This window comes from Rhinolophus hipposideros, assembly GCF_964194185.1.
Source record: "Rhinolophus hipposideros genome assembly, chromosome: 3".
Classification (NCBI taxonomy): Eukaryota; Metazoa; Chordata; class Mammalia; order Chiroptera; family Rhinolophidae; genus Rhinolophus; species Rhinolophus hipposideros.
Genome location: NC_138049.1, coordinates 62,447,073 through 62,472,519, shown reverse-complemented (window position 1 = coordinate 62,472,519; position 25,447 = coordinate 62,447,073). Strand labels below are relative to the sequence as shown.

General features: G+C 43.6%; 1 protein-coding gene across 2 annotated transcripts in view; it reads right to left on the bottom strand.

The window, feature by feature from the left end:
* Positions 1-25,447, bottom strand: part of MDN1 (midasin AAA ATPase 1) — a 130,699-nt gene that overhangs the window by 22,965 nt on the left and 82,287 nt on the right. For both annotated transcript variants that reach the window (XM_081045201.1, XM_081045202.1), the window contains exons 57-83: positions 25,160-25,391; positions 24,706-24,832; positions 23,990-24,160; positions 21,723-21,937; positions 20,963-21,350; positions 20,119-20,228; positions 18,777-19,482; positions 17,071-17,232; positions 16,595-16,865; positions 15,615-15,850; positions 14,916-15,011; positions 14,226-14,320; positions 13,799-13,920; positions 13,088-13,234; positions 12,100-12,209; positions 11,425-11,498; positions 10,761-10,959; positions 9,321-9,480; positions 7,282-7,428; positions 6,610-6,736; positions 5,477-5,582; positions 4,809-4,924; positions 3,457-3,942; positions 2,962-3,188; positions 2,250-2,405; positions 1,901-2,070; positions 957-1,118 (exon numbers count right to left, since the gene is read on the bottom strand). In XM_081045201.1, the coding sequence (XP_080901327.1) occupies positions 957-1,118; positions 1,901-2,070; positions 2,250-2,405; positions 2,962-3,188; positions 3,457-3,942; positions 4,809-4,924; positions 5,477-5,582; positions 6,610-6,736; positions 7,282-7,428; positions 9,321-9,480; positions 10,761-10,959; positions 11,425-11,498; positions 12,100-12,209; positions 13,088-13,234; positions 13,799-13,920; positions 14,226-14,320; positions 14,916-15,011; positions 15,615-15,850; positions 16,595-16,865; positions 17,071-17,232; positions 18,777-19,482; positions 20,119-20,228; positions 20,963-21,350; positions 21,723-21,937; positions 23,990-24,160; positions 24,706-24,832; positions 25,160-25,391 (5,318 nt within the window). The remainder of the gene's footprint in view (positions 1-956; positions 1,119-1,900; positions 2,071-2,249; positions 2,406-2,961; positions 3,189-3,456; positions 3,943-4,808; positions 4,925-5,476; positions 5,583-6,609; positions 6,737-7,281; positions 7,429-9,320; positions 9,481-10,760; positions 10,960-11,424; positions 11,499-12,099; positions 12,210-13,087; positions 13,235-13,798; positions 13,921-14,225; positions 14,321-14,915; positions 15,012-15,614; positions 15,851-16,594; positions 16,866-17,070; positions 17,233-18,776; positions 19,483-20,118; positions 20,229-20,962; positions 21,351-21,722; positions 21,938-23,989; positions 24,161-24,705; positions 24,833-25,159; positions 25,392-25,447) is intronic.

The window sequence follows — 25,447 nt, the reverse complement described above, 5'->3', positions numbered from 1 at the left end:
ACCCATCAGATAGAGGGGGCAAATCTGAGATGCACCCATTTACTTATTAAACAAATATACACACTTATCCTCTAGATACAAGGCATGGATTTGCCTCCCATTTTTTTTTAACTCTTTCCAGTATTCCAGATACTTAGAACTAAGAACTCTCTTACAAGAAGCCTAGACCCCACCTTCAGTTTGTGAATTCCTATCTTCCACAAGTGAATCTTATCTGCATTGTATTTAGATTTGGAGAAAATCTTGGAATACTAAGGAAATAAAACAAAACTATATGTTCAATTGAAGGAGGTTCTCACAAAAATGCTAAGGAGTGTAGGCAGATCTCATTTTACACAAATGGAACTGAGGTCCAGAGAGGTTAAGTGACAAACTCAAGAGTCCAAGAACTGGATACTCCATGACTAATTAGACTTACCACACCAAGTTGGGTCTGTTAGATTTGACTATCTCCAGCTCCTGAATTTCAAGGGTAGAATTTACAACCTCTATAAATTCAGTGCTTTTCACAGTACTGGGTACACAGGCTGAATGAATGAATAACGTCCTCACTGAAGAAAAATGCCCCACCTAATACTAACAGCCCTAACAGCCCCATCACCATTTCATCATAATTACATTAAATGATTTAAAGAAAAATAGCTTTAAGGAGTCACCTATCCTGTAAGTCTAGCTTGAATTGGGGACTGGGAGAGAAGGGTGTGAAGAGACAGAAGCCATCTTTAGACAGCCTCTGGAGTCTAGGGAGCTCACCAGTGGGGGACCTGCAGGCTCTAAGACTTTGGTAGAAACAGGCTTAGTAAAAGGGTGCCAGACAAAGCCCTAAAAAATCCACAGGGAGAGCAAATCACCTCCTGCTATTTGTGAAGGTCCAAAATTAAAGCCCATCACACTGGACACTAATGGATACAGAATGGACCAGCTGCCCCACAGTGCACCAGGCGCACAACCCTTACCTTCTGGGCGAGCTCCGTGAAGACCTGGGTAAGCACAGAGAGCAGCTTTGCAGTGGTACGGTGAGTTGCCAAAGACATGGTCAGGAAGAAGAGGACGAGGTCCGAATACCTGGAGAGCATAGGGCCCAGGCGCACCAACAAGCAGCAAGACTGGATGAAGAGCTGGGGGCAAAGCACATGAGAAGGCCTGCTCACACTGCTTAGTGGGGACCAGCGGCTTTCCTGTGCAGTGATAAAACAGCGATGAAAATGTTCTGGAACTAGGCAGCAATGACGGCCGTACAACACTGTGGGTGTATTAAATGTACTGGTGTTTTTGTGTATTTTAATACATTCACACACACACACCTGTTCACTGAGATTTCCTCCTTATTCACACAAACCCTCACAAAAGTACACTTTAAATTCTCAACCCCTGAAGTCTTACTTAGTTAACAAGGTTGCGGTTTTTTTTAAAAAATGAAATGTTTATAAACAAATTTTTTGGGGAATCGAAGTTAGCACTGGAAGCAATGCTACAGCATAACATACAATGCCCTACAAAATAAGTCGCTTCTCAGGGCTTATTATGGAGATGACAACTTCTTCCTCTGCTGGCTTATTGTGAAAGGGGTGGTATTTGCAAAGTGCAGCCATTAAGCATTAGCTGACGGCAGCAACATCCACCACTGACATCAAATACCCCGGAGTATGTAGGCAGGAGATGAAAGAATCCCCAAATAATGGATTTTCTGGATTGCTAGCATTTTTTCACCTGTGCATGTTACAACTGTAACCATTAGCTGACGAGCCTTAACTAAGATTTTCAAAGTTTGTCAATGATATGTACATGCATAAAGAGATAAAATTCTTAAGTGATTCTTCCACATGGAGCGATGTGCAACCCACTGTCTTTGCTCAGCCCACTCCCAACAGTGAGAAACTTGTAAAGAACCGTTGGTTACCGTGTGCTTGGCAGCTGTGCCATCCTCACCGTACGATTTCAGCCTCTCCAACAGCTCAGAGACAGCAGAAATTATTTTCTGCACATGCAAAGTGCTCACATCGGCCCAGAAGTCTTCCTCTAAGAGCTTTGTTAGATGTCCTGATTGTAGTCTCTCAAAGCCGGCTGCCTCTTTCATTCACAGAAAAGAACAGCATGATGAGTAACAGAAAATAAATCCTTTTCATCTGCATGCATCCAGTCACCATTTCTAACATCAGTCCTTAAATATTTAGTCACAAAAATAAATCATCAAATAAAAATATTAAGTCAAGCATAAAACTAATTCATGCCTGATTTCAGACATATACCATCATATTCGTGTGGGCTGGTCTGGTCAGTGTTCTCCTCTGTCTTTTTACGATCTCTTTCTACTAAGTTCTGGATGGCAAAAAGGATGGCCCGGATGGCAGTTTCCATTTGCTCTGCAAAATCTTCCACAAACCCTTCATCCAACATTTGGTTTCCTAGAAAGTAACGTGGTACAAAAGAAACAAAAACCCTGACCATTTGCTTCAGTGCCTCTGGAAATCATCAGCCACTCTCATTTGTTATAAACAGCCACCTGTAAGTAACCACTGCCCAGCTGAGCTGGGTACAAAGCTAATGAGACATAGTCCTAGATAAACCTGTACATTTATCGTCTTGTATTAAATCAATTTTGCTCTAAGAATGCCAAAAATATGAAAATAATAGTTAACATGTTGTGTATAAACACAACTTCATTCAAATATCGCCCTCAAGTTTCCAGTGAGGGGAGAAGTGGCTGTAACAGCCGAGACAGCCTGTGGTGTCTCCCTACACGTGTTACAAAGAAAGTGACACGACAACTGCAGGCAAGGGACTCAAACAAATAAGGTAAAAAAGTTAAGAGCTGTGGGTTCCAACCACACCTGTCTGCCTTAGAACCCTGGATAGATAGTTCTAGAACAAATGATGAAGTGTCTTTAAGATTATCTGGACTTCACCTACAGGACATCGTTCCTACACTGGGCTTTTACTCCCATACTGAAAAGTACTTACCTCCTTGGCTGCCTGAAGTGAGTAGGTGTGTCTTCCAGGTAGCAAAGTCATCTGTGGCTTTATTAATTTCTCCTCTGACATATTCCAGGCTCTCAACTAATGCCATTTGTTGGTCTGTTTGCTCAACCTCCATCCCTGGAAGAACGAACAAGGACTCTAGGCCTTGCAAATGAGCTGACACCTGGGACAGGCAACTCAGCCCAGAAGAGCAAACTTCAAAATCTTTCCTGCAACAAAGAAATGCCACAACATTGAAATGAAGGGGTCACACATATACACACACACACACACACACACACAACCACTAAAATGTAAGCAGGGCAAAACTCGTTGTATCTGAAGATTTACAGCTAAACATATGCCACAAAGCACTAGGCAGATCCACTGAAAAAACAGAGGACTGAAGCACAAGCCCTTTCGTAATTTTACCGCATTACTAAACTCTGAACAAGTACTCAGGCACCCAGAGAAGAGTAAAGGCATAGGCATACTCACCAAGAATGAAAGAGAGTCTCACAAGACTGCTGCCTAATCCTGTCGACATCAGCTTTCATTGTTTTAATGGTATTCAGCATTTCTGCTAATCTTGAAGTTGACTGTTGCCAGAGTTGGTCGTGTTTCCGCATCCGGCAACCAGAGGGCAGCTGACTTCCAGGTACTGGCGATGGGTAGCTCAGATCTGATGGGATGAGATCCAGCGCTGCTCCAGAGCGCTGTCCGTTACTGAGCTCTGGCACTTCCGGACAGGCGACAGAAGGCTGACCCTGCGCCTGAGTGTGCCCTTGGCCTGGTGCTGGCCCAGCAGCGGGGCAGCACTGGAGGAACCAGGAGAGCTGCTCCAGCAGGATCTGGCTCTGCATGGCCAGATGCTGCAGCCTCTCCGTCCACTGCTGCACCCCATCCTGAGGGGGAAAGGCCACGGGGTAGAGCAGAGGCTCCGTCAGCCTGCCATCAATCTCCTGCACACAGCTGAGGAGGTTCCTATGTAGAGAAAGCCACAGGGGAAGCACACGGCACTTTAACCGGTGTCACCATGTTGTTTTCAACAGCAGATTTGTCCATTTCTGAACCAAGTATAGGCTTTTTCACATAACCCAGAAGAGACAGGTAAGAAGTCTATTAAAACGCCTCCCAACGTACTTTAACACATCCTTCAGTCTTTTCAGGAGAAGTATCAAATCTCGCTGCTTATCACCTGACCCCTACAGCCCTCTCACATCTAACATACGTAGTGGCTCTAACCATTATTTAAAAAAAAAAAAATCTAGTAAATGTAGTACACTTTGCTAGATAAACCCTACGAGTGCAGCAGAAACTAGCTAAAGTGAAGTTATTAGCCTGGGAATACCACCTTCTAACACTTAACAGATGCTGATGGGCTTCCTAACTGTCCTCATCTTTTAAACATCCATTTCCGATGAGGACCATCCATGTATGGCTCAGCAAATTGCAACTCTGTGGTCCAAAAAGCCCAACACACTGAAGCAGACGCAAATCTGACCTGTGCCCAGAGACTGGAACACCCCGATACCACGAACACACCCCTCAGCCCACATGGGCCGTCAACCACATATGCCCTCATTCTGTACCCAGGTGTCATTCAGCCATGGCAATATTTACCGTCTGACTCAGCCCTGAACGCGATCCCCAGTCCCCATTCTCCTACGAGGTGTTATCAGAAGCCGGGGGCAGAGAGAAGCCCAGTACAAAAAACCAAGAGAAACCCCACTGGCCTCTCTGAGCCTCAAATTTCATTTCACAATTGATAGCAACACACGCAGCAACTCTGCGCTGACCCATGCCATCCTTCCTAGTTCAGGCCACAAACCCAACTGGTCAGCTGGTACCTGAGGAGGATCCACTGCTCAGTCAGTGTGGTCAGGGAGCGCCGCTGCCGGATAAGCCTCTTCATCAAATGCGCCGAGAACCCTTTACACCGCTCAATGTTGCCCACGCCCATCTCCTGGCAGAGGGAAGGAGGGCATGCAGAAGGTGTTGCTGGCAAACACCACCACCCTCATAGGTGCCACTAGAAAGCGAGTTCCTCCCATACTGTCTGGGGTAAGAGTCCCTTGCTTAGATAAGGTTTGGATGTGCTGCACTCTAGAGTGCTTTTTGAGCAGTGCTTCTCAAATTATCCTTCTACAGATCACTGATATTCCATGAATAGGAACTAGGCTTAACACCAAAATTGGACATTAGTGTTTTTTTCCCCCAATTCACAAGGAGAAAAAGATCTGAAGATGGCATTCTCAATTTGAGGTTCATTTCCCATAATTTTGCTTATTTGCCTCCTGGCAAATGTGAGTAACAATTTATTACAAGATGCTCTCTAATGATTAAGCACAAAATTATACTGATTTGTCTTGTATGTGTAATGATGTTTTACAAGAAGCTAATCACTTCCAGTAACAGACGATTATTATTTGACAAGGTCTAAGAACATTGCCCTGGGAGGAACAGAACCAGACCTTGCCCCGCGGCGCCCTGCAATTCTGAGGGTCTATCATTCTACCTTGGCAGGAGCAGCTAAGGCTGCACTAAGTCTGGCGTGCCGTGCAAGACTCCGGTAAAAATACTTCTGGCACCCATCCCATGAAGACGCGATTTCTGTAAGCAGCCTGAAAAAGAAATCAATCATGATTTACTTAATTAAAACCACCACCTCCTACCCCAAATCCGAAAGACTCAGGGATTGGTACAATCAGAAGCTTAGAGTCTGAACAGATTTATCTCTGTGAAGGCTCATTCAGTCAGGCACTCATCAGTCTTTTATGCAAAGGATGCATTAGGTACTTAGCACTGGAAGTACACCGGGGAAATAAATGCTGATGACAATATGGTTTCCTTAATGAGAACTTGATAACTATCTTGGCAGTGGAAACTAGGGGTCATAAATTCTGACGCCTATAGGGACCAAGCAGATAACATAAATGATTAAGGACAGCCAAGCACAAAATCATACAGAGCAATGACAGCTGACCTCAATGTGGGAGAACACAGATTGTTACAGATCAGAGTGAACTGGAGAGCAAGTCAAAAGGAGGGACCTATAGTCAACTTTTGACCACATGGCAAAGCAAGCCCACCTGGCCAAATTTCCCCGAAAAAACTGAAAATCCAGAATTTTTATGTATAATTTTTACTTTTTATAATGTGTTGAATTCAAACTTAAAGCACTGAGAAGGTGACTGAGCAAACAAAACCCAAATGTATGTCATACCCAGTTCATGCATATCATCTTATAACCTCTGCTGTGGTTAACACAGAGGGAGCGCTATCTCAAAGTTCACAGGCTCTCAAATTCAAGAATATATTAGAACTGGAAAGAGGTTTATATATGTGAAACAGCTAAAAAGGTGGCTATTCTCTTGCAGATCTTCATTTGTGCATTCAAATCAAATGAGAAGACCTCAGGAAAATCAAGGACCAAAACAATCATGGAAAAGGTGAATACAGGAGGAAAGAGAAACGAAAAGAAAATTAACACTTACTGACTGCTCATCACATGCCAGATCCTGAGCCAGGCACTTTTCTAAATGTTATCTTTATAGCAAAGCTAGGAGAGAGGTATTGTTAGCCCTGTCTTAGCAAATGTGGACAGGGAGGTTTCAGTGACTGGCTCCATTTATAATTAAAACAACAAACCTAGAATCAGCCTCCTGAGTGCTGCTAACTATAGACAACGCGCTCCGGAGATCTAACGGGCGAAGATGAAGCATCTCCTGATGGTTTTTCGAACGGGCCCAGGCAAGACCTTTACGATATGACAAACCTAGGAAATAAAGAGCATGTGTTTAAGTAAAGAAACTCAGGAAAGAATGGATGTGCTGTCCCCTCACCCCCCGCCTCTATGCCATGGATACTCAGAGTCCTCAGAACAGCAACACGCAGGAGCTTGTTAGAAAGCAGATGCGCAGGCCCTGCCCCTCACCCACCAAATGCTACTTCTGCACTTTAACAAGATTCCCCAGTGATTCGCACACGCATCCAAGTTTGAGGAGAGCAGCACTCTAAGCTATGTTGGAAGGGTGGGTGTTGTACAACATATGGTGATGAAAATAAAAAAAAAAACACTATTTCTGAGAAACTTCATTACAAAAATGTGAAAACATTTGGGACTCACAAATGGTTCATCATAGGATTTTTGTTATGTATGTATGGCTGGAACTCTTAGAACGGCATTTCAAAACTGTACTTGCCAACTTTTGTTTCCCACCATCTCAACTGTCTCTCAAGAATATCTCCAATTCACCCATGTTGTTTTTCTCCCTAAAAGCTGGTGATTATACTTCATCGGGCTTCAAGCGAGAACCTTACCAGTTTTTGCAAGGTGTTTAAAGAGGTCTGCTAAGGCTCGCTGCTTCCGCATGAGAATGTGCTTGGCTTCTGACTGCTGCTTCTCCTTCTCTGCAGACGGCTCCACCTTTAAGCTCTGTAGCTCACTCACAGAGGAAATTACTTCACCTGACGGGAAACCAAGGGGGAAAACACGGAAATCCCAAGAGCTTATTAATATGTTAAAATTACCCAAGACGCGAGGACATTTTGGGAACTGAGGGCCAGGTGTTATTTATTTTCATATCCTGGATAACTAGCATTGTCCCTAGCATTTGGTAAATTCTCAATGAAAGTGATCAACAAGATGCATGGAAATTAGAAAATAAAAACACAAGGGATTTCATATCCCTTGATAACAAACAACTTGAGTAAAAATAGTTATTCTTTTTTTATTTAGGGTTTTATAATCAAGCAGAAAAGCACTTACTAAGTGTCAACTATGTGCAGTGATTTATACTACAAATTTTAAATGATCTGAAGTAAAATTTCCTATAAATACGATACATACTGAACTCCTATCCTGTACCTAGTTCTTGGTAGATGTTCTTTTAATCCGCACAACTCCAGAAGCACTTATTTGTAGCTGCTCAGAGAGGCTCAGAGAGGTCTATCACTTTCTAAAGTCCATTCAGCTAAAGTGTGGACTTGAAGACAGGACTTGAACCTTGGCCTAACCAACTCCAAAGCCCAAGTTCTTTCTCCAGCAACATGCTGCCTTCCTGAATACCCAGAGGTACCTATAATCCAAAGGTGCTGCCAGCCTGCCACAGGCAATATTATGGGCTGACTGTGTGCCCCTAAATTTATATTGAAGTCCTAACCCCCAGGACCTCAAATGTGACTATCTTTGGAGATAGGGCATTTAAAGAGAAATTAAGGTAAACTGAGGCTATGTGGGTGGGCCCTAATCTAATTGGACTGTGCCCTTAAAATAGGAGATTAAGACACAGATACACACAGGGGAAGACGTGTGAAGAAACAGAGAGAAAACAGACATCTACAAGCCAAGGAGAGAGAACTCAGAAGAAACCAAATCTGCTGACACTTTGATCTTGGCCTTTTAGTCTCCAGAACTACGAGAAAATTAATTTGTGTCGTTTAAGACACCCAATATGTGGTACTTTGTTAAGGCAGCCCTAGCAAACTAATAAAAGTAGTCTTGTCTTCCAGATGATGGCAAGCGCACCGGACCAATTACACTGACACTATAGGGGGTTAGAGGAGAGAATGCTTTGCATCATACAGAGCGGGTGCCCTTTCCAGTAGATGCACATGGGACCTGAATTCCATTCACCCTTATCATCAGGCTCAGGCAGAAAGGTCATCTTCACCAATGGATATTAGGCTATCATTCTAACAAGCATTAAAAGTAAAGAGGTCCCTGAGACCAGACTGTAAGCTAAAAAGACTAGACTCACTCTGATACCACACACACTGGAGGAGGAGCGGGGGGAGTGGTGAAAAGCTGCCAAGAGCCCAAACTATCTTATCGAGCTCTGGATTCCTGTCCCTAGTGGCTATTCCTATACTACAGAGCAAATCTTGGCTCTCCATTTCCCTGAGCAAGGATGTCCAGGGAGATGAAACTGTCATACCTCTTTGAAATGAAGAAAGCAAAAGACTGGATGAATCTTCCTCTTCCTTTAACTCATGACACACAACATTTTGAAAGGTGGGGACAGTTTAGAGACTCTGTAATCCATCTCCGTCCCCTTTATTCTTGCCCCCAACCAACAAGAGCTGATACAGACAAGCTTGATACAGATGGCCTAACACAGCACTAGTTTGCATGAGCGGAGGACAAGATGAAAACTGTGATCAAAGTCTGTATAATCTCAGTTGGCTCCCATGTCTGGGGCTCTGCTGGTATTTAGCCCACTTGTTTACTCAATTAACTACTCAACACTATTATTCAAGATGACAAAAAAAGACACAGGTGACAAACTGCCAGCCCTCCTGGGCCACTGGGGAAAACAGAGAGAGCAAACCCCACCCTTAATCCTGGCGCTGGCACCCACCAGTGAACTGATCAAGGCCCTCCACTAGGTGAGGGAGGCGGCTTTCCTTCATGAGCGCCAGGCACATCCTCCGCATTCGTTTCAGGAGCTTCGGCAAGCGATACAGAAGTTCCCCCTCCGAGGGGAAAGGAGAGCTGTGATGCTGTTCTGGAATTGTGGCCTATGAGACAGAGCACAGGTTAGTTTTCCTGCCAAGAGCAAAAGTAATAGCATGAGCCTGCACGGGTGCTGAATCAAAATGCTGTGCCCCTCTACACACACCCAGCTCAGCAAATGTTCAATTCTCTTCTCACCATCTCTGAAATCTCACAAGCCTAAGTGTAGCACCACCAAAATTAAAACAGACATGTACCATGGATATTTAGGAAACTGAGCTCATACTACTCCATGTGAGATCATGGAAGTAAAGGACCCCCACCTCTGGCAATGCTTTCTGTGCTAGCCACAAGGAGACCCCCCAGTTCTGATCTCTGAACACAGCAGAATGAGTAACTGCTGCCTTTGAGGTGCTTGCTGCACTGTTTCTCAGACACATAGCAAGGCTAAACTGATCAACCAAATCCTCCTTCTATTACTATCACCCCCCCCCACCCTCCACTTCCTGTACAAATATCAAGAACCACAATATTAGATAAGGGAAAAAGATTTCGTCCATAGGGGCATATTTTCATTATTTTGAACCCCTAAATTCCTATGCTGTCATGGATAGCAAATCAAAATTTGTGGTCAGCATGACAGCAGCAGTGAGCATAAACTCGGCAGCCATCTTATCTGTAGAGCCATGTCATGGCTATAGGCTCAATTTCCATTATGCTTTCTGTAGTGTTAAAATGCTAAAATAGCCTGAGGAACTCCACTGCTAACTCTACAGACCCAGGGTGGGAAGTACAATAAGAAGACAAAAGTAATTACTCTACGGGTGTGCCCCGAACCCCAGAGGTCCCTACACCCGAGGACATAAAACAGGAACACCCATCCTGTAACAGACCTGCTCATCCAAGGTCTCTGTTAAATTTTCAGGAATTTTGCAAGCCAGCTCTTATCTGTTGGTGCTTGAAACTGACTACAAGGAGAGTATTTACACCACAGTCATCAGCAGCCACTACAAACCAGCACATCACCGCACACATTCACGCGCCGTGTTGCAGCTTCATGTGGCAGCACCAAAGGCAGCTTCAACGGCGTAACTGCTCCTAATCTTTGTCACAGGTAAATGACATGCTTACTGGTAAAGACAGCACCTATTTCCCATAGTCTAATATTAAACTTTCAGCACCAGGATCCATGCTTTTTGTCTTATTCTGCAGCAGGGTCAGACAGACATACAAATGCTATAAACGTTTGAAGAGCAAGATGTCAAAGGCATTTCCTTGCCTAGTTACAACACTCCTCACACACACAGCACGGATCCCATCTGGACTGGCCCAGGAATAAGCAAACCTGCACAGCCGCTGGCCGGGCTAACAGGGTCTCCCTCAGTGCCTTGTTCAGACTCTGAATGGGAGACGCCTCACTTGTGGCTTCTTCTGTTGGCTGCAGCAAAAAGTCAAGCTGTTCCTCCTTGTCACTCTCCATCAGGGAAGACCGGCAGGGTTCACTCAGGACAGCTTCAAATTTCTTCATGTATTTAAAGAGAGTCCTGGTAATGAGAGAGATGTGGAGTGAAAAAAAAAATGGGTGGAAGTGAGGAAATGTAAACATGACATCATCATGTGTACACACGTTACTTAATAGCCTGTACCTTACGTATACAATGAGCTCCTTAGATACTCATAATCATCATTTTTTGTTTTTTTTTTCAAGTATAGCAGGTACTGTCATCTCCCTTTTCCAGAAGATAAAACTAAAGCCATGAATGGTGGGATCACTTCACTCAAGTTAAAACCCCTAATAGGTGGCAGAAGACTCGACCCTCCATAGCACACAGCCTGCTTTGCCTCGGGGCACACCAGTGCTGCCTGCAGCTAGACTCTGCTTTGGGTGGTGCTGAAAAGCTCCACCCACACGATCTAGTCTTTCGTAGTAAGATCAGCACTGACAACCATTGCATCCCACCGTTTGAAAATTCTGAGCTTTGTTCACCCCGTTTTAAAAGAGGAATTACCTGTGTGTCTTTTCCACAGATTGTTTAATGGACCAGAAGCTGACATCATTCCACTTGGATATCTTAACAAATTCCTGTAAGATAAATGAAGTTCAAGGAATGGTTTATAAACCTGGAGTCATTCTGTTTCTTTCCAGATCATCTGTTTGCCAAAAACCAGGGCCCTCTCCATCCCAAACACAGGACCGTGTCATAAACAAGTAAAACAAGTCTAAAAAAGGAACCATGTGTTTGTCTCAAAGAAATGAAAACCAGAGTGCTTCTACTATCAACAGGTCACCTGGGCAGTACTCCAGCTGATACCTGGGTTGGTTCCACAACTACGGGAAGTTCCAAAAAGAGAAGGCCCTCCTTCCCCCTTGGCACCTCAACGGCACACGGATCTGCTCCTCTGAGGGGAAGATCAGCCTGGGCAAGACTGGGAGAGGAAGCACTCACTACTGGACACCTGTGCCATCCTCTCGAGGAGGTTTGCTAGGGGCCACTCCCCTTATACCCACACATTTGGCCAGTTCCGCAATGGAGCCAATGCCACAAAACGGAAATTTTGCCATCCTACTTGGCAAGATTCCCCAGAGCCCCCTGCCTCACTGTTAAATGGGTAAAAGAACAGAATGGAAAAAGAATTTGCGGTTTTGTTTTCCCAAGAGTAATCATAACAGCTATTCATCTTACTTTAAGTTCTTTTTCTAGGGGGGAACGAAGTTCCACAATTTTGGCCTGGACCCGGTCAAAGAATTGCTTGTAATAATGGTACAAATTCCACAGCACACTGCAAAGTGAATCTGGAAGAAATGAAAAGGAAACAAAAAACACCACACTTGCTGCATGTGCTACTGGTTCCACCTGTGGGCTGCATTATTTCATAGACGTTCTTTCCTCAGTACTCTTTAGGCCACGAGATGACAGCATGATGTTTACAGGCTCATCAGCCTGTCTGAATTTAGCAGTTCCCAGAGATACAAGATCTCAACCCTACACTATTTTTTAATTTTAGCTTGTAGTGATTTTTTTTTTTTTTGCACTTCTTAAAGATGGTGTACTCAGACGTTCTGCTAGACTCACAATTTCAAAACCTCTTCTCTCACTCTTACACTAAAGTCAGCAGAAATTGGAGGCTGCTTTAGGAGATGGCATATCGAGAGGCTCACCTTGATTACTCCTTCAAACACAGTCTAGACTCATTTATACTGACAGTTTTATCCTAATTGCTGTGGTCGGGACAGTAATTGACAGGAGGAGTTTTAGGTGCAGTTACTTGACACCAGGCAGTGTTCTCACTGTATCAAAGGGCCTAATCACAGCCTGGATGGAGCAGCAGCTTAGCAGGACACGTACACTGTCTAGACAAAAAGATGTGCTGCCTCAACACGCCAGTTCCGCAGACCTGCACCTGGCAGTTTACCTCTGCCAGAGTTCACTGTCGGTGCTTCACGATAACCAGTTTGTACTGTACTTTGAATGTTTTTCTCTGTATCTAATGTGAATCACATTAAAGTAAAAGACAACTACAAGTATCTTGTTCAAAACCTGGTATGCAAGAAGATACCTGTGTCATGCAGGGAAATCAAAGTCTAACCCATTTTAACAGTGCAGTATAAAATTAAAAACAAAACAAAACAAACAAAACATATAAAAAAAAATAACATATACATTCTCTTACCCTTTCCTTCAACTTGTGGCATCAGTAAGACGTGACAATGGAAAACCAGCAGCATCTGAAGCCGCACGTGGAATTCTCCCAGTGAGGATCCTTCAATAAATGCTTGTAATGTACTGACCAGCAACATCAGGGTCATCTGTTTGTCATCTTTAGAGATTCAAAGAGGAAAACGTGTATGTGCCTGCAGCCATTACTTACTCAAAACGTGCCTGCTGTATACTATGGGATACACTGAGGGATGGCAGTCCAGTAGAGACCACAATTAAAGGGAAGTTTTTAAGCAAGGACTGTGGCTACATTCCAAGCTGATTTAAAAAAAAAAAAGGGTGTACTCAGGATATGTGTTAAATGCACTCACAGCAAATTATGAAACTGAATTATGAGGTGCTTGTTGTAAGTATGAAACTATTTTAACTCAAGCACGTTTACTGCTAACTACTAAGAGAAAAACCAAAGTGAACAAGGAAATCTTATGACTAACTCTCCAGACTTTGGACAAGTCACATAAACCTCTTTGGCTTTCGTTATGAAGAGAAGAACTACACAGCTTTCCGGGCTGACCTCTCAGGGGTACCATGAAGTCAAATGATGCATCATCCTATGTGACAGCAGTGGTGAGAGGGGGCATGGTGAAGGTCAATCCCACACTTTGTAGCACTCAGTTTAGCTCAGAACCTCGAAATAGGCAGGGAGTGTAACGACAGGCGTTACCTTCTTGCTCTTCTGTTTGTTCCTGCATGTGCTTCTCGAGCATCTGATAGATAGAGAACCAGTGCTTGGTGGATTTCTCAGTGTGGCGCTTCATGGTATTATCCAAACTCATACACCAGCAGCTGAAACATGAGAAGAGGCCAAGGAAGCATTTAAAGAAACCCATTTGAAATATCTGAAATCACAGAAGCAGAAGCTACATGGAGATGGAGAAACCTCCCAGTTTGTGGCCTCAGGAAGTATGCTGTTATCTGGTCTCTGCTAAGGTCATTTTAATGCCTAGCTTTTAAATCTGTGATTAATGACTGAAAAGCACATTCTGGAACTTCCCTACTACCTAAACTCTGAAGAAACAAACTATCAGAAAACGAACATCCCTGCAACATAAGGTCAGGAGGGCAAGAGAAGTGACAAATTTATCACTTACTTCAGTTCCAGTTTACGCCAACGGATGATCATCTGACTGACCAAATCAAGGTGTTTCCGCAGAGACAGAGCTCGACTTGCATTCTCCTCCCAATCCTGAAGAAACAAAAATAAAATGTACTATGGCCATTATTCAATTCCTCAATCACCTCCTCCCTCAGGAACATCCTGGACTTTTCTTGCGTGAAGACCATATGCTAATTTACCAATAGCAGCAATGTGTTTACATCTTGTGTATCCAGCTTCAACTTCTTTCTGGTCACTTGACAGAGCTCCAGTAGAGTCAAGTTTAGAGGCCGGCAAAAAGTACAGGATGTGGAGACCCGAGTCTGAATTCCTATTATTAGTCACGTGACCCCTTCAAAGCTCAGAGCCCTCATCTGAGAAATCAGGGCAGCAGCAGCTAATTGGCTGTGAGAGGACGGAGGGGGACAACTCTGCCAATCTGAAGGCCCACCCAAAGGTCCTGGCAGGGATCCCTCAGCTCATCACTAGTGGATACTGTATCCCTCCTTGAGAACAGGTGAGGCAGGTAGGTCCCTCACGGGACCCCATACCAGAAACACCGAGGAGATTAATCCTTCTCCAACCCAAACTATAACTTTCTGTCCCTCTAACAAGAAAGGTACCAAAAGATAATCTTTCCAATTGACTACAAACTGAACTGAGGAAGAGAGAGAGATCAGCATACCTGTGCCTTTGCCAGAAGGATCTCTAAGCCATTCAGGAACTTTGAGATGGGGCTGGAAAGTGGGAAACTACGGATTCTGTCCATTACAACCAGCAACTATAGGGAGGGGAAAAAAACAACAACAACAAAAAAATTTGGGTATTTCTGTGGGAATATAAATCACCCAAAGTCACAGAGTACTGAAAAAGAGGCCTCCCTGGAAGTTTCACCCAAAGGCCATGCTTCACAAGCACATGTGAAAGCTGTGGATAAAACTTCCAGGGCTCTGGATCTGAGACAAACATTTTATCTGCTGCACTACTCTGGAAATAAGATTAAGTTTGATAAGATAATTACTCTTATTTCTCTAAGAGGTTTTATAAAATTGGCTGAAGAACACAGAGCAAGGTCTGAGTTAAAACTGCCAATCTTGAAAAAGTCAGGCCTTTGCAAATATGCTTATGTGTCTGAATACACAGAACAGCACAGCAGCATTGTGATATGTGGACACCCCCCCCCCGACCAACCAATCAAATTAGTGGAATCCCAAACGTCATGTGTGCCAGAGCAACACAAGTATGTTCATTCTGTAGTGAGGAGTCTCACTGAACTGGGGTTCTCTCTGCAAACCTGTTTATATGTTCCAATGTACAAGTGAATGCCCCCCAGGCATGGCGAGAGGCCACATCCTCAAGGCCCCATCCTCACCAGCAACCCTACCTGCTCAAGTGCTGGGTGTTCCGGCCAATCCTGCAGCAGCCGACTGACAGCCTCTGAGAAACCCTGAAGCACAGGTTGACAATGCCGTGCTTCTGGGACGTTGGGGTGCTGGTAGAAGTCATAGGGCCCATCAGGCTTCAGTACCAGGTCCGAGGTCGCCTCCCCAAACAAAGTGTTATGGGAGAGGGTGCAGGCCAAAAGCTGGCTGCCCAAGAGTTGGTCATTCAGCTTGACTCCTGGGAAGTTACCAACATCACAGCAGTCAGTGGACTCAGTAAGCTGCTCTATCAAGTTTCAAACAACGTTAGAAACACACTCAAATATAATGAACTGCTAGAATGAATGAAGCAGATATTTCAATGCCATTCACCCCCAAAGCAAAACAAGCCTAGAGGACTGTTACCCCAACACTACAGCAGTGACAGAAATCTGCTAAGTTTCTAGGATAGACAGAGCAACCTGAATGTTACCTGGGTGTCACCAAAAGGGTACAGAGTTTGCTTTGAAGGATTCAAATGCCCAGCTTTTGTAGCTGTTCTTGGTAGATAGAAATAAAATTTAAAGCCTCCTTCCTACTTGCATGGAACAACTCATGAAGTCATGGAGAAAAGTGCATCAAACCCTATACTGTGAGATTAATTTCTGAGCTCCCCGGTTGCCCCCAGGAATACGTGATTTCATTTGAAAAACACTGAGGCAAACTGGAAATAATGTTGAAGAACAAGACCATTTTAACTAAGTCCACATTGTTATTTTCTTAATCCTTTTATCCCAAAGTATTCAAATGATGAAAATCCATCTTTATTGCAAAATTTTATATCAATTTTTTTAAATTAGGTTAAGTCCTTTAAACTAAGAAAATTCCACCAAAAATAAATCTAGCAAAAACAGGGAGGTAATGGTTTTCATTGTTCCAGAAGTAGCAATTACATCTATTTACTTTGATTTCCCAAGAGTATAACAAAAGTAAAGCGCCATACCCATCAGAGGGTAGAAGTGTGTCACAAGAGATGCGCCTGTCTGATAGCAGGATAGAAAGAGGCTGAGGTAATGTTTTGCTTCATGTGGAGGCAGAGTCTGTTGGTACCAGAGGGACCGGGCAAAGCTGAGACACAGCTGCTGGTGAATCAGCATCACAGCCTGCATGGAGCTCGGGGAGAGGAAGGCAGGGTCTGCAGACGCTTCTTCTTCATGCCCATCGGAAGTTCCCTTTTCCTCTAGTGTTGGTTGGACCAAAATATCCGCAAAGTCCTGTACATAACATGAGACCAATCAAATTTTTAAAAATCAACATGCAGTCCTAATCAGGCTAAAAGGAAGGGGAAAAGGTGGAGTGTGAACAACGAAGAAAGCGAGGTAGCGACTTGTTAAGTATTAAGCTATAGTAAAAAGATTACAAAACCACTGGAAGTGAACGTGTGTTAGCAAGGGAATGCATTCGAAAACCAACCCCAACCTTTTCATGCAGTGGGAACTGCTTTCTGAACTCCCATTCCTCTTCCTCCTCCTCGCTCAGGGCTGTCCGGGAGTTCCTGCTCCTGTATCTGTACAGGCTGCTCTCCTGCTCAACCTTCTCTTGGGCTATGCGTTCCTGTTCATCCCACTCACTGATGATTTCCTGAAAAGTCACACAATCAGAGCGAAGCTTATTTGCCTTTCCTGGGGCACTTGCAATGAAAAAAGGGAAGACTTGCTATCTCTTCATTTCTCATGAAAACAAAAGTACAGAAACAAATATATGCCAACTGCCAAGAAACTAAATTCCAGGTAACAGAGACCAAGTGGGCTTCATTTTCAAACTGCATCTGTAGCAACCCACATTTCCTAAATTACCCTTTGCCATGGTGTTACATGTTCACAGGTACAAAAACTTGCTATAGGAGAGATGGGAGCTTCCGGTCAGGAGTTAAGGTTGTTGTATACTAGGGACAGGCTCGGGGTCGGCACCATGGGGCTGAGTCAGGCTGCTCCTGGCTGGCACCTCTAGGAACTGGCCCAGTGCTTAGGGCACCAATCAGGAGAAACTGGGCTATGCTTTATCAGACACTTCTTAAATGCCCTCCTACCTCTAAGATTTTAGGTCCTTAAATTGGCAAACGGTATAAAGAAACCATAGAGTACTGATGAAGGCTGAGCAACAAGCATCCACCCATCAATACGATGTTACTAATTTGTATTAAAAGCCTAAGCAGTTCATCTTTGTCCCAGCAATTCCACTTTCTAGAATTTGTACCCAAAGACCTAGTTATAAAGCTATTAATAATGGCAGTGCTGGTTTTGTCCCCCCAAAACCAGCAAAAAAGGTACATACAGATATAAGTGCTCAAAAATAGGAAATTAGTTAAATCACTTATATCATACCCATGCAATAGAAAACTAGACAGCCACTAAATATGATGCAAGTGAAGAACCACATAATTATGGGGAAGAATATCACCAAATGCTGTCAGGTGTTTTAAAGCAAGTTATAAGACAGAACAGACATTATTATTGGCTTGCAGAACTCCAGCGATTTAAGGGCCAGTCTCCGGGACCATGGAGGGGATAGAACTGTTCCAAGCAGAGAAGCTCTTTTATCAGTTAAATATTGGGTCACTATCCTAAGATTTTTATTTGTAAAGAGTTCTACTAAAAAATATTTGTAAATCACTGGGACAAATGACTTAAAATAAATTTAGAATGTCGTAGACATACATTTACAGATACATATATACAAATAAGTAAGCCTAACATTAGATACACCAGTATGTTAACACAGTTTGGTAAAATCTAATACTTTTTGCTTATATTTATTCTTTTAATTATCTAAAATAAGAACAAGTTGCTTTTGTTAGTAAAGGAAAATACAAGTTATTTTCTTCATATTAATAAAAATTGATACAATTACATGGCAAAAACCACCATAAACAAAGTCAAAAGAAAACCAACAAACTATTTGCAGTGTGTAACAGATAAAGGTTTAATACCACTAATTTTCTAAAATCACTTAGACACGAGGGAAAAAGTTCAAAAACCTGACATTAAATATTAGGAAAAAAACAGACACCAGGTGCTCGTTCACTAACCACACTGTCTCTGCACCCTGGGTCCTGCAGCGTAAGCTGCCAGCTCCCTTCAGGAGGAGGGGTCAGGCAACCCCCACCACACACACACACGGCTTACCTGGCACACATGCCTGAAGAGCTGCAGGGCCCTCTGGTCCAGCTCTCCCTTGCTCAGAACGTGGGAGCGCAGGTACAGGAGGGCATTCATCAGCAGCTGTTCTCGGGTGGGGCAGGGTCTGTGGCACTTGCCTTCCACTTCCTTTCCTCCTGAGTGCTTGAGGATCAACTTCCCAAGGCCTCGCAGAACCTCCTCTGACTTTACTGAGCACAAAGCATCTGCATGAGCATAGTAAGTGGGGAAGGTGGGGCTCACCGACGGGAAAGCCAACAGGGATGTGGCCAGGGCATCCAGCCTGTCTGCACAGACCACGTTGCTGTGGAGTGACGCGTGGACCTCGGACGCCACCAGCCTCATGCCATGCTGCAGCTGCAAGATGGATGCCTGCAGTGGGGCCACAGAGTCTGGGTACAGGGCATACTCCTCGGCCAGCTGTTTCCTGAAGTGGTGGTGTGACTGCTGCCAAGAGGCCTCCTCCTTCAGGAGGTTCTGGGCCACCTGGGCAGACCGAGGCCCATCCACATGGAGGGCCTGCAGGAGCCGCGCAAGCAGATCCTGAACAGCAGGGCCCTTGGCAATGCTGGTGACGTAGTGATGGATGTCCTGTGCCAGCGACTCATACGCAGGGACCGGGGGTCTGAAGGCCTGCTTCCTGGACAGGCTGTGGATTACATTCTCCAGCTGATGGATCCTTTGGTGAAGCAACCTAAAGGCAATTTAACACAATATGCAAATTGTCAAAAGAAGAGCAAAAAATCTAGACTGAGCCCTCAGGAAAATAGAATGAAGACATTTCAGCTACTGATGGATAATAAGATGATAATAATTGGCAATTATAATGAAAATGGATAATATGTAGAGAGCATTTACCACGTGCCACACAGAATGTTAAGTAATTTAGATACACGTCTCATCAAAGTCTCCTCACAACTCACTGAGGTAGGCTCTGTTATCCTTCTTTTACAGATTCGGACCCTGAGGCTTAACGGCATTATGTGGTCTCCTTAAGATCTAAAGCCAAAAGGCGGGGACAGAACTGAAGTCAGAACCCACGGCACTACACAGTATTTCCTAAGGCAGCAGACCCACACGATGTGTATCATCACACACACTGAGATAAGTTCTGGTTTCAACACTCCTGGCTCCCTCTTTTCACAGAGTATTTCATTTTCCTAACTCTTACCGTGGCTTTGGCTTTGAGAGTGAATTGCTAACGTAGTTCAGAGATGTGTACCATCACCTCTGCTAACACTGTAATTACATTACAAAGGTCAGCCTCAAAATGTCTTTGTAAAAAGGAATGTCTATAAGCCCCAACACAAATAATCACTCCGCTGGTTACCTGATGTGAGGATGAGAGTAACTGATAACGAGCTCATCTTCTAAGTCTCTTCCAGTCTGTAGCTGGGACAAGAGGTTTCGGGTCTTCCACTCACACTGCAGCTGGTGTAACTAATGGAAAGAGGAGAAGGTAGGACCATGCCAGAGCAGACAATACCCTGCGGGAGAGGAGAGCAACTGGATGGAAAGAACTCAGGTTCCTGAATGACCCAAGGGCCTGCTCCATTAACCTGAACCGCTCAGCTCAGAGTGGTTAGGTGAAAGAAACTATCTTATTTATGCCACTGAAATTCTGAGACTCTGCTACAGCTGCTTAGCTTTCACTCCAACCTACACAATTTTCCTTCTTCAAAATACAGAAGTAGTATATCACTATCTTTATGTATTTAGTTCCTGGGTTTGATTGGAAGTTCAAATAGCAAGGGATGTCTAAATGATCTGAACTACCTGATTCGTGAATTTTAGATAATGAACACCAAAAATTCAAAACCTGATGAATACTATACCCTGTCTAGAGAAGTTATCCAAACCAAAACATCCAAAACTTAGTTCAGGGAGAGGTAGTCTGGACAGTGAGGGATACAACTATTTCTCTGGCAGTGCCCTCCGCCCTGCAGTATACTGGCAGAGCCACCAGAACCTAAGGAAGGTGCCCTCCTCAGAGGAACTCTCATAGAGGAAACAGTCTTCAGAACACAGCTGGGAAGTCACAAGGCAGCTCATGCAAAATCACCCCTTTGATGCTGAGCATGCACGAGGGAGGAAAAAGATCGATATATATATAATACTAAGCAAACCCAGCCAGTCAGGGATGGAGCCCACACTCCCAGTTCTCCTCTCCATACCTCTTCCTTGGCATACTTGAGCTTGTACTTCCTCTTCACTGCAGGGTCAAAGCGCGCTTGGGGAAGCCACGTCTGAATCTGGAGCAGGCCAAGGCTCACCCAGAGGCTCCCACGCCGGGCTGGCTCAGGCAGGTCCCGCTTACCCTCCCCTTCTCCAAACAAGTGGCGCAGAGAGGTGAGCAAAAGGCACAGCAGCTCTTTGGGCAGTGCCACCTGTCCTGCCATGTCCCCAAGAGTCTGGCCCACGTGCTGGAAGGCCTGGCTGTCCCCACATAGCAGCTGCTCACAGTTCTGTATGTACTCTCGCCGTCGGGTCTCAGGGAGCAGCTCTGCCAGGCCTGCCAGGTGCCGGCACAGCACTAACCCCTGGAGCTGAGAATCTGTGCGTCTGTGGGGACAAGGAAACACTTAAAGGCTTGCACTGCATCAAATAGCATTACTTTCTCACACCCTCGTTCCTTCACAAAATGACATGTCAGACTGCACTGCCAATACTTAGAGGTGAGTTTCTATTCTCCTGTAATCTTATACGGTTTTCTAAGCATTACCCTCTTGGTCAAGACATGCTTAAAACTGATGGAGGAGCTGGCAGGCTCATGGTAGGGCTGTCAGGGCTGAAAACCTGCTGGTCCAGCCAGAAAACAGCCTTGCCTTCACCCACTGTAACTAGTCACTACAGAAGCCAGTTCTGACCGAGGTTCCTGCTGCGTGCTCTAGAGAAACAACAGGAGCGTACAGTCTGCCCAGGGGGATGGAATACCTGAACTCTGCTACTGAAGGGACAGCCATGTTGGCCCAAAGCGCCGAACTGATGTCCTGGAGCTGCTGGGCTCTCTCAACCCACTCTCCCAGGGTGACATGTGAGGAGGACAGGATAGGGAGGCCGCTCACATCCCAGGGACTTTCTCTGCAGCTGCTGGTCAAGACCTCAAAGCAGCACTTGGAGAACATGGCTCTACTGAGACATCCGGGGCCCTGATGGATGGAGAGAATCAAATAACTTTCAGAAATTAACTAAAAGGATTTCCACAAGCAGCACAAGGCACCTTAACGGGAAAGAAAGAGAATAAGAAAAGGAGGTTCAGGTTGTTAGATCCAGGTGACACATCAAGCAGAGACAGGCCCGAGGAGCGCCGGATGGAGTCAGGTGTGAGGAGGCCTTAAGGGAACGTGGGCTGTGTGGACTGCATGCTCCGGGAACGAGGAGCGGTGGATACTTGAGTAACGTGAACAACACCCCTCAAAGCGGGGTATCAGGAAGACCACTGCAAGAGAGCCAGGGACACACTGCAGGAAGGTGAGACTTAGGGGCAGGGAGAAGAATCAGAGACCAAGGTATGAGCCAAGGACAAAGTCTGCCAAGTCCGTGCTTCTTGGCCGGGTCACGTGGGACAAAGTATAGCTGTCCACAGCAAAGGCTTCAGTGGTCACATACATCTGACATGCAGCACTGGATACTCTGTGTAACTCTTGGGGATCCACACGGTTTATCATTAAGAGCTCTGAGAAATGCTTTTCAACAAAGAAATTAATTTTGACAGAGGAACGGCACAGAAAAGAACTCCAAAAATATATCCCTGAACATCTGTGGGAGTAAGGTTTATGACTGAGGTGGCATTTCAAAAGACAGTGTAGAGGATGAATTAGTCAAAAATGGTGCAGTTATACTGCTTTCAGATATACTGGCTGCATAAAATAAAAAATTTGCAAGCCTACCTCACACAACAAGATATCCAGATGAAACTATTAAATATAGTAGAAAGTATTAGTAAATGATTTTTAGCCCTAGAGACAGTGAAGGAAGACTTTTTTAAAAAGCATGACACCAAAGGCACAAAGTAGAAAGGGACTGGCATATTTAAAAAGAAACCATTATAAAACTTGAGAGACAACAAAACACCAGAAACACATTTCCAACCATATGTTGGGTAAAGGTTTAATAAATATATAAAGAGATAGCCAATGATAAAATGACAATGAACAACCCAATTTTTTTATTGCCAAAATGGGCAATAAATATGACTGAAAAATTCAGAAGAAATGAAAATGATCAATGTACATATGTAATGATGTTTGATCTCAAAAATAACGAAAGGAATACTGATTAAAGTGAAATGTTAAAAACCGTATGATTGGCAATAATTTAAAATGTTGGTAACACCTAGTGTGGCACGGTTATGGAACAATAGATCGTCGTATATATAATCAGTGATTTGTGCTCTAGTCCCAAGTCCTCCTGAGGTCACCCAGGACTTTGTGACCTCCCCTTTATAAGCTCCTAGCCAGTTTTAAACAGTAAAACAAAAACCAGCTGCTAGACATTCTGGTAACAGCTATAAATTTCTTTAACTACAGACACTTTGAACAAGGATTAAATTCCAGTTCTTGTAACATGGCCACAGAAATACTCAAATGCACAAAGATTTGTACAGGTAGTTGATACTGGTATGCTTATTACAGAAAAGGGGGGAAATAAAGGCAAGAGACCTTAAAACATGAATAAGAAAAGTGATTAAGTTCCAGCACATTAGAATGATGGAATATCTTAAAAAGAATAAGCTGGAATGATAGACATAGGTTTCCACGATGTACTATGTGAACAAAAAACGTGATCTTATTTTTGTTTACATATATATTTAATATAAAAATACACGTAAACAAGATACAGAGCAAAGAAAGAGTGGTTATTTCTACTGAATTCTACTATGTATGTATGTATATGCACATACACATATATGTACACATTTGTGTACTGTTTAAATGTTTCATACTTAGGAAAGAGTAGTTTAATTAGAAAGAAAAAAAGACTTTTTAAAGCAAACTTTTTTTCACTTTAATTCAGGGTTTCCCAAGTCATTTAAGACAGAATATCACTTTGGAAACTACACTTATTAATATCCTACAAAAAATAAAGTATTACAATTACTTAGTCAGTGCTTTACCCTAGAAATAAATGTTTATTGCTAGATCTTTTGTGAAATCTTTCCCATTATCACCAAACCTTTTTAAGACTTCAGGCCAACAAACCTTCAGTGTGGAGTCCCAAAGGGACTTGGGCATCTCCCTCTGCTGCGCAGCAGGGAGAGGGCTCCATGAGAGCCAGTACTCCGGGTCTGTGGTCACAGTACTGCTCCAGAAAGACGTGAACGAGGAATTAAGCAAGTCGGACCACAAAGAGCTCATTTCTTCAACAGACATCTAGAGATAAAGGAATAATTAGATAAGAGACCACCTGAGAAAGATTCTATAAATCAAGTTACGAGGTCTCTATCTTGTAAGGCCCATCTAAAACTAACATGGACTTAAAGATAGTAATCTGAACATTCCAGATTTTCTGCCACCCTGGTCCTCTTGGTAAAGTCACTTATCCTGATTACAATTTTATAAAACAAAGAGATCAGCTTTTATAAGGTTGTATGAGACGATATAAGTAAAATAAATCATACGATTATAATATCAGCAAAATAGATAAAATGAATACTATATAAAAATTAAAGTTGTAACTAATGAAGTTGTAGTAACTACAGTTTACCAGTATTCACATTCAAAAGCTATTATTGAGGGAAGAGTAACACCACTCTCACAATATATTTTTGAGCAAACAAAATAAAAATACGCAAATATTTTAGCCCAATTTAACCAGAAACTGAATAAAATGATTCTGTGATAAGAACTGAAAAATACCGAGGTAATCACTGCAAAAGAACATTTGGCTCTCATGTATTTCACTTTTTGATTTTTACCTTCTGATGGTGCAGTAACGACCAAAGGCCTTGAAACTCTTGAGGAGCAACTGGTGTATGCTTAAGACAAAATGTGATATGATGGCTTATTTCCTCATCTATCTGGAGTTGCCAATTTTTGCTGGACCTGTTCCAAAAATAAAGAGGGAGAAAGGGTGGGCTGTGGGGCTAATCAAACAAACTGCTAGAAAACTGCTACAAACAAGAAATACACAGACCTTAGAGTGTATTTATTTAAAAATGAGCAAGCAATTCCACTGGAAAAATACCCAGTAACTGTTAAAGGTGGAGTCAGAATAGGCAAAGAATCTTCAAGAAGTTTTGTCTTTCCAAAGTGGGAACTGACTTCCCTCTGCTTCAGCAACTATTCCCCCTTAACATTACTTTGTTTTATATGTAGGACACACAGAGTAATCTAACAAGAAATTAAGTTGCCCTGAGGAAAATGGCTTACCTTCTCAGACAAACCTGTGTCATAAAATCAGCTGTCACTTTGTATTGCCAAAGCATAGCCAGGTATTCCATTGCAGGCCATAACTGAACACTCCTGGTGAGTTGGATTAAGGAGGTACAGTCTGGCTGGGACAGGGAGGCAGCTCCATTGGGCTTTTGATCCAGAAGACCAAGTGAAATTCCTTTGGCTTTTAGTTCTAAACACTGAGCATTCACAAGATTCTTCAATTCATCTGGACAAAAAGACACATGTGGTACTAAGGCATAGTGGTCAATAGTACAGGCTGAG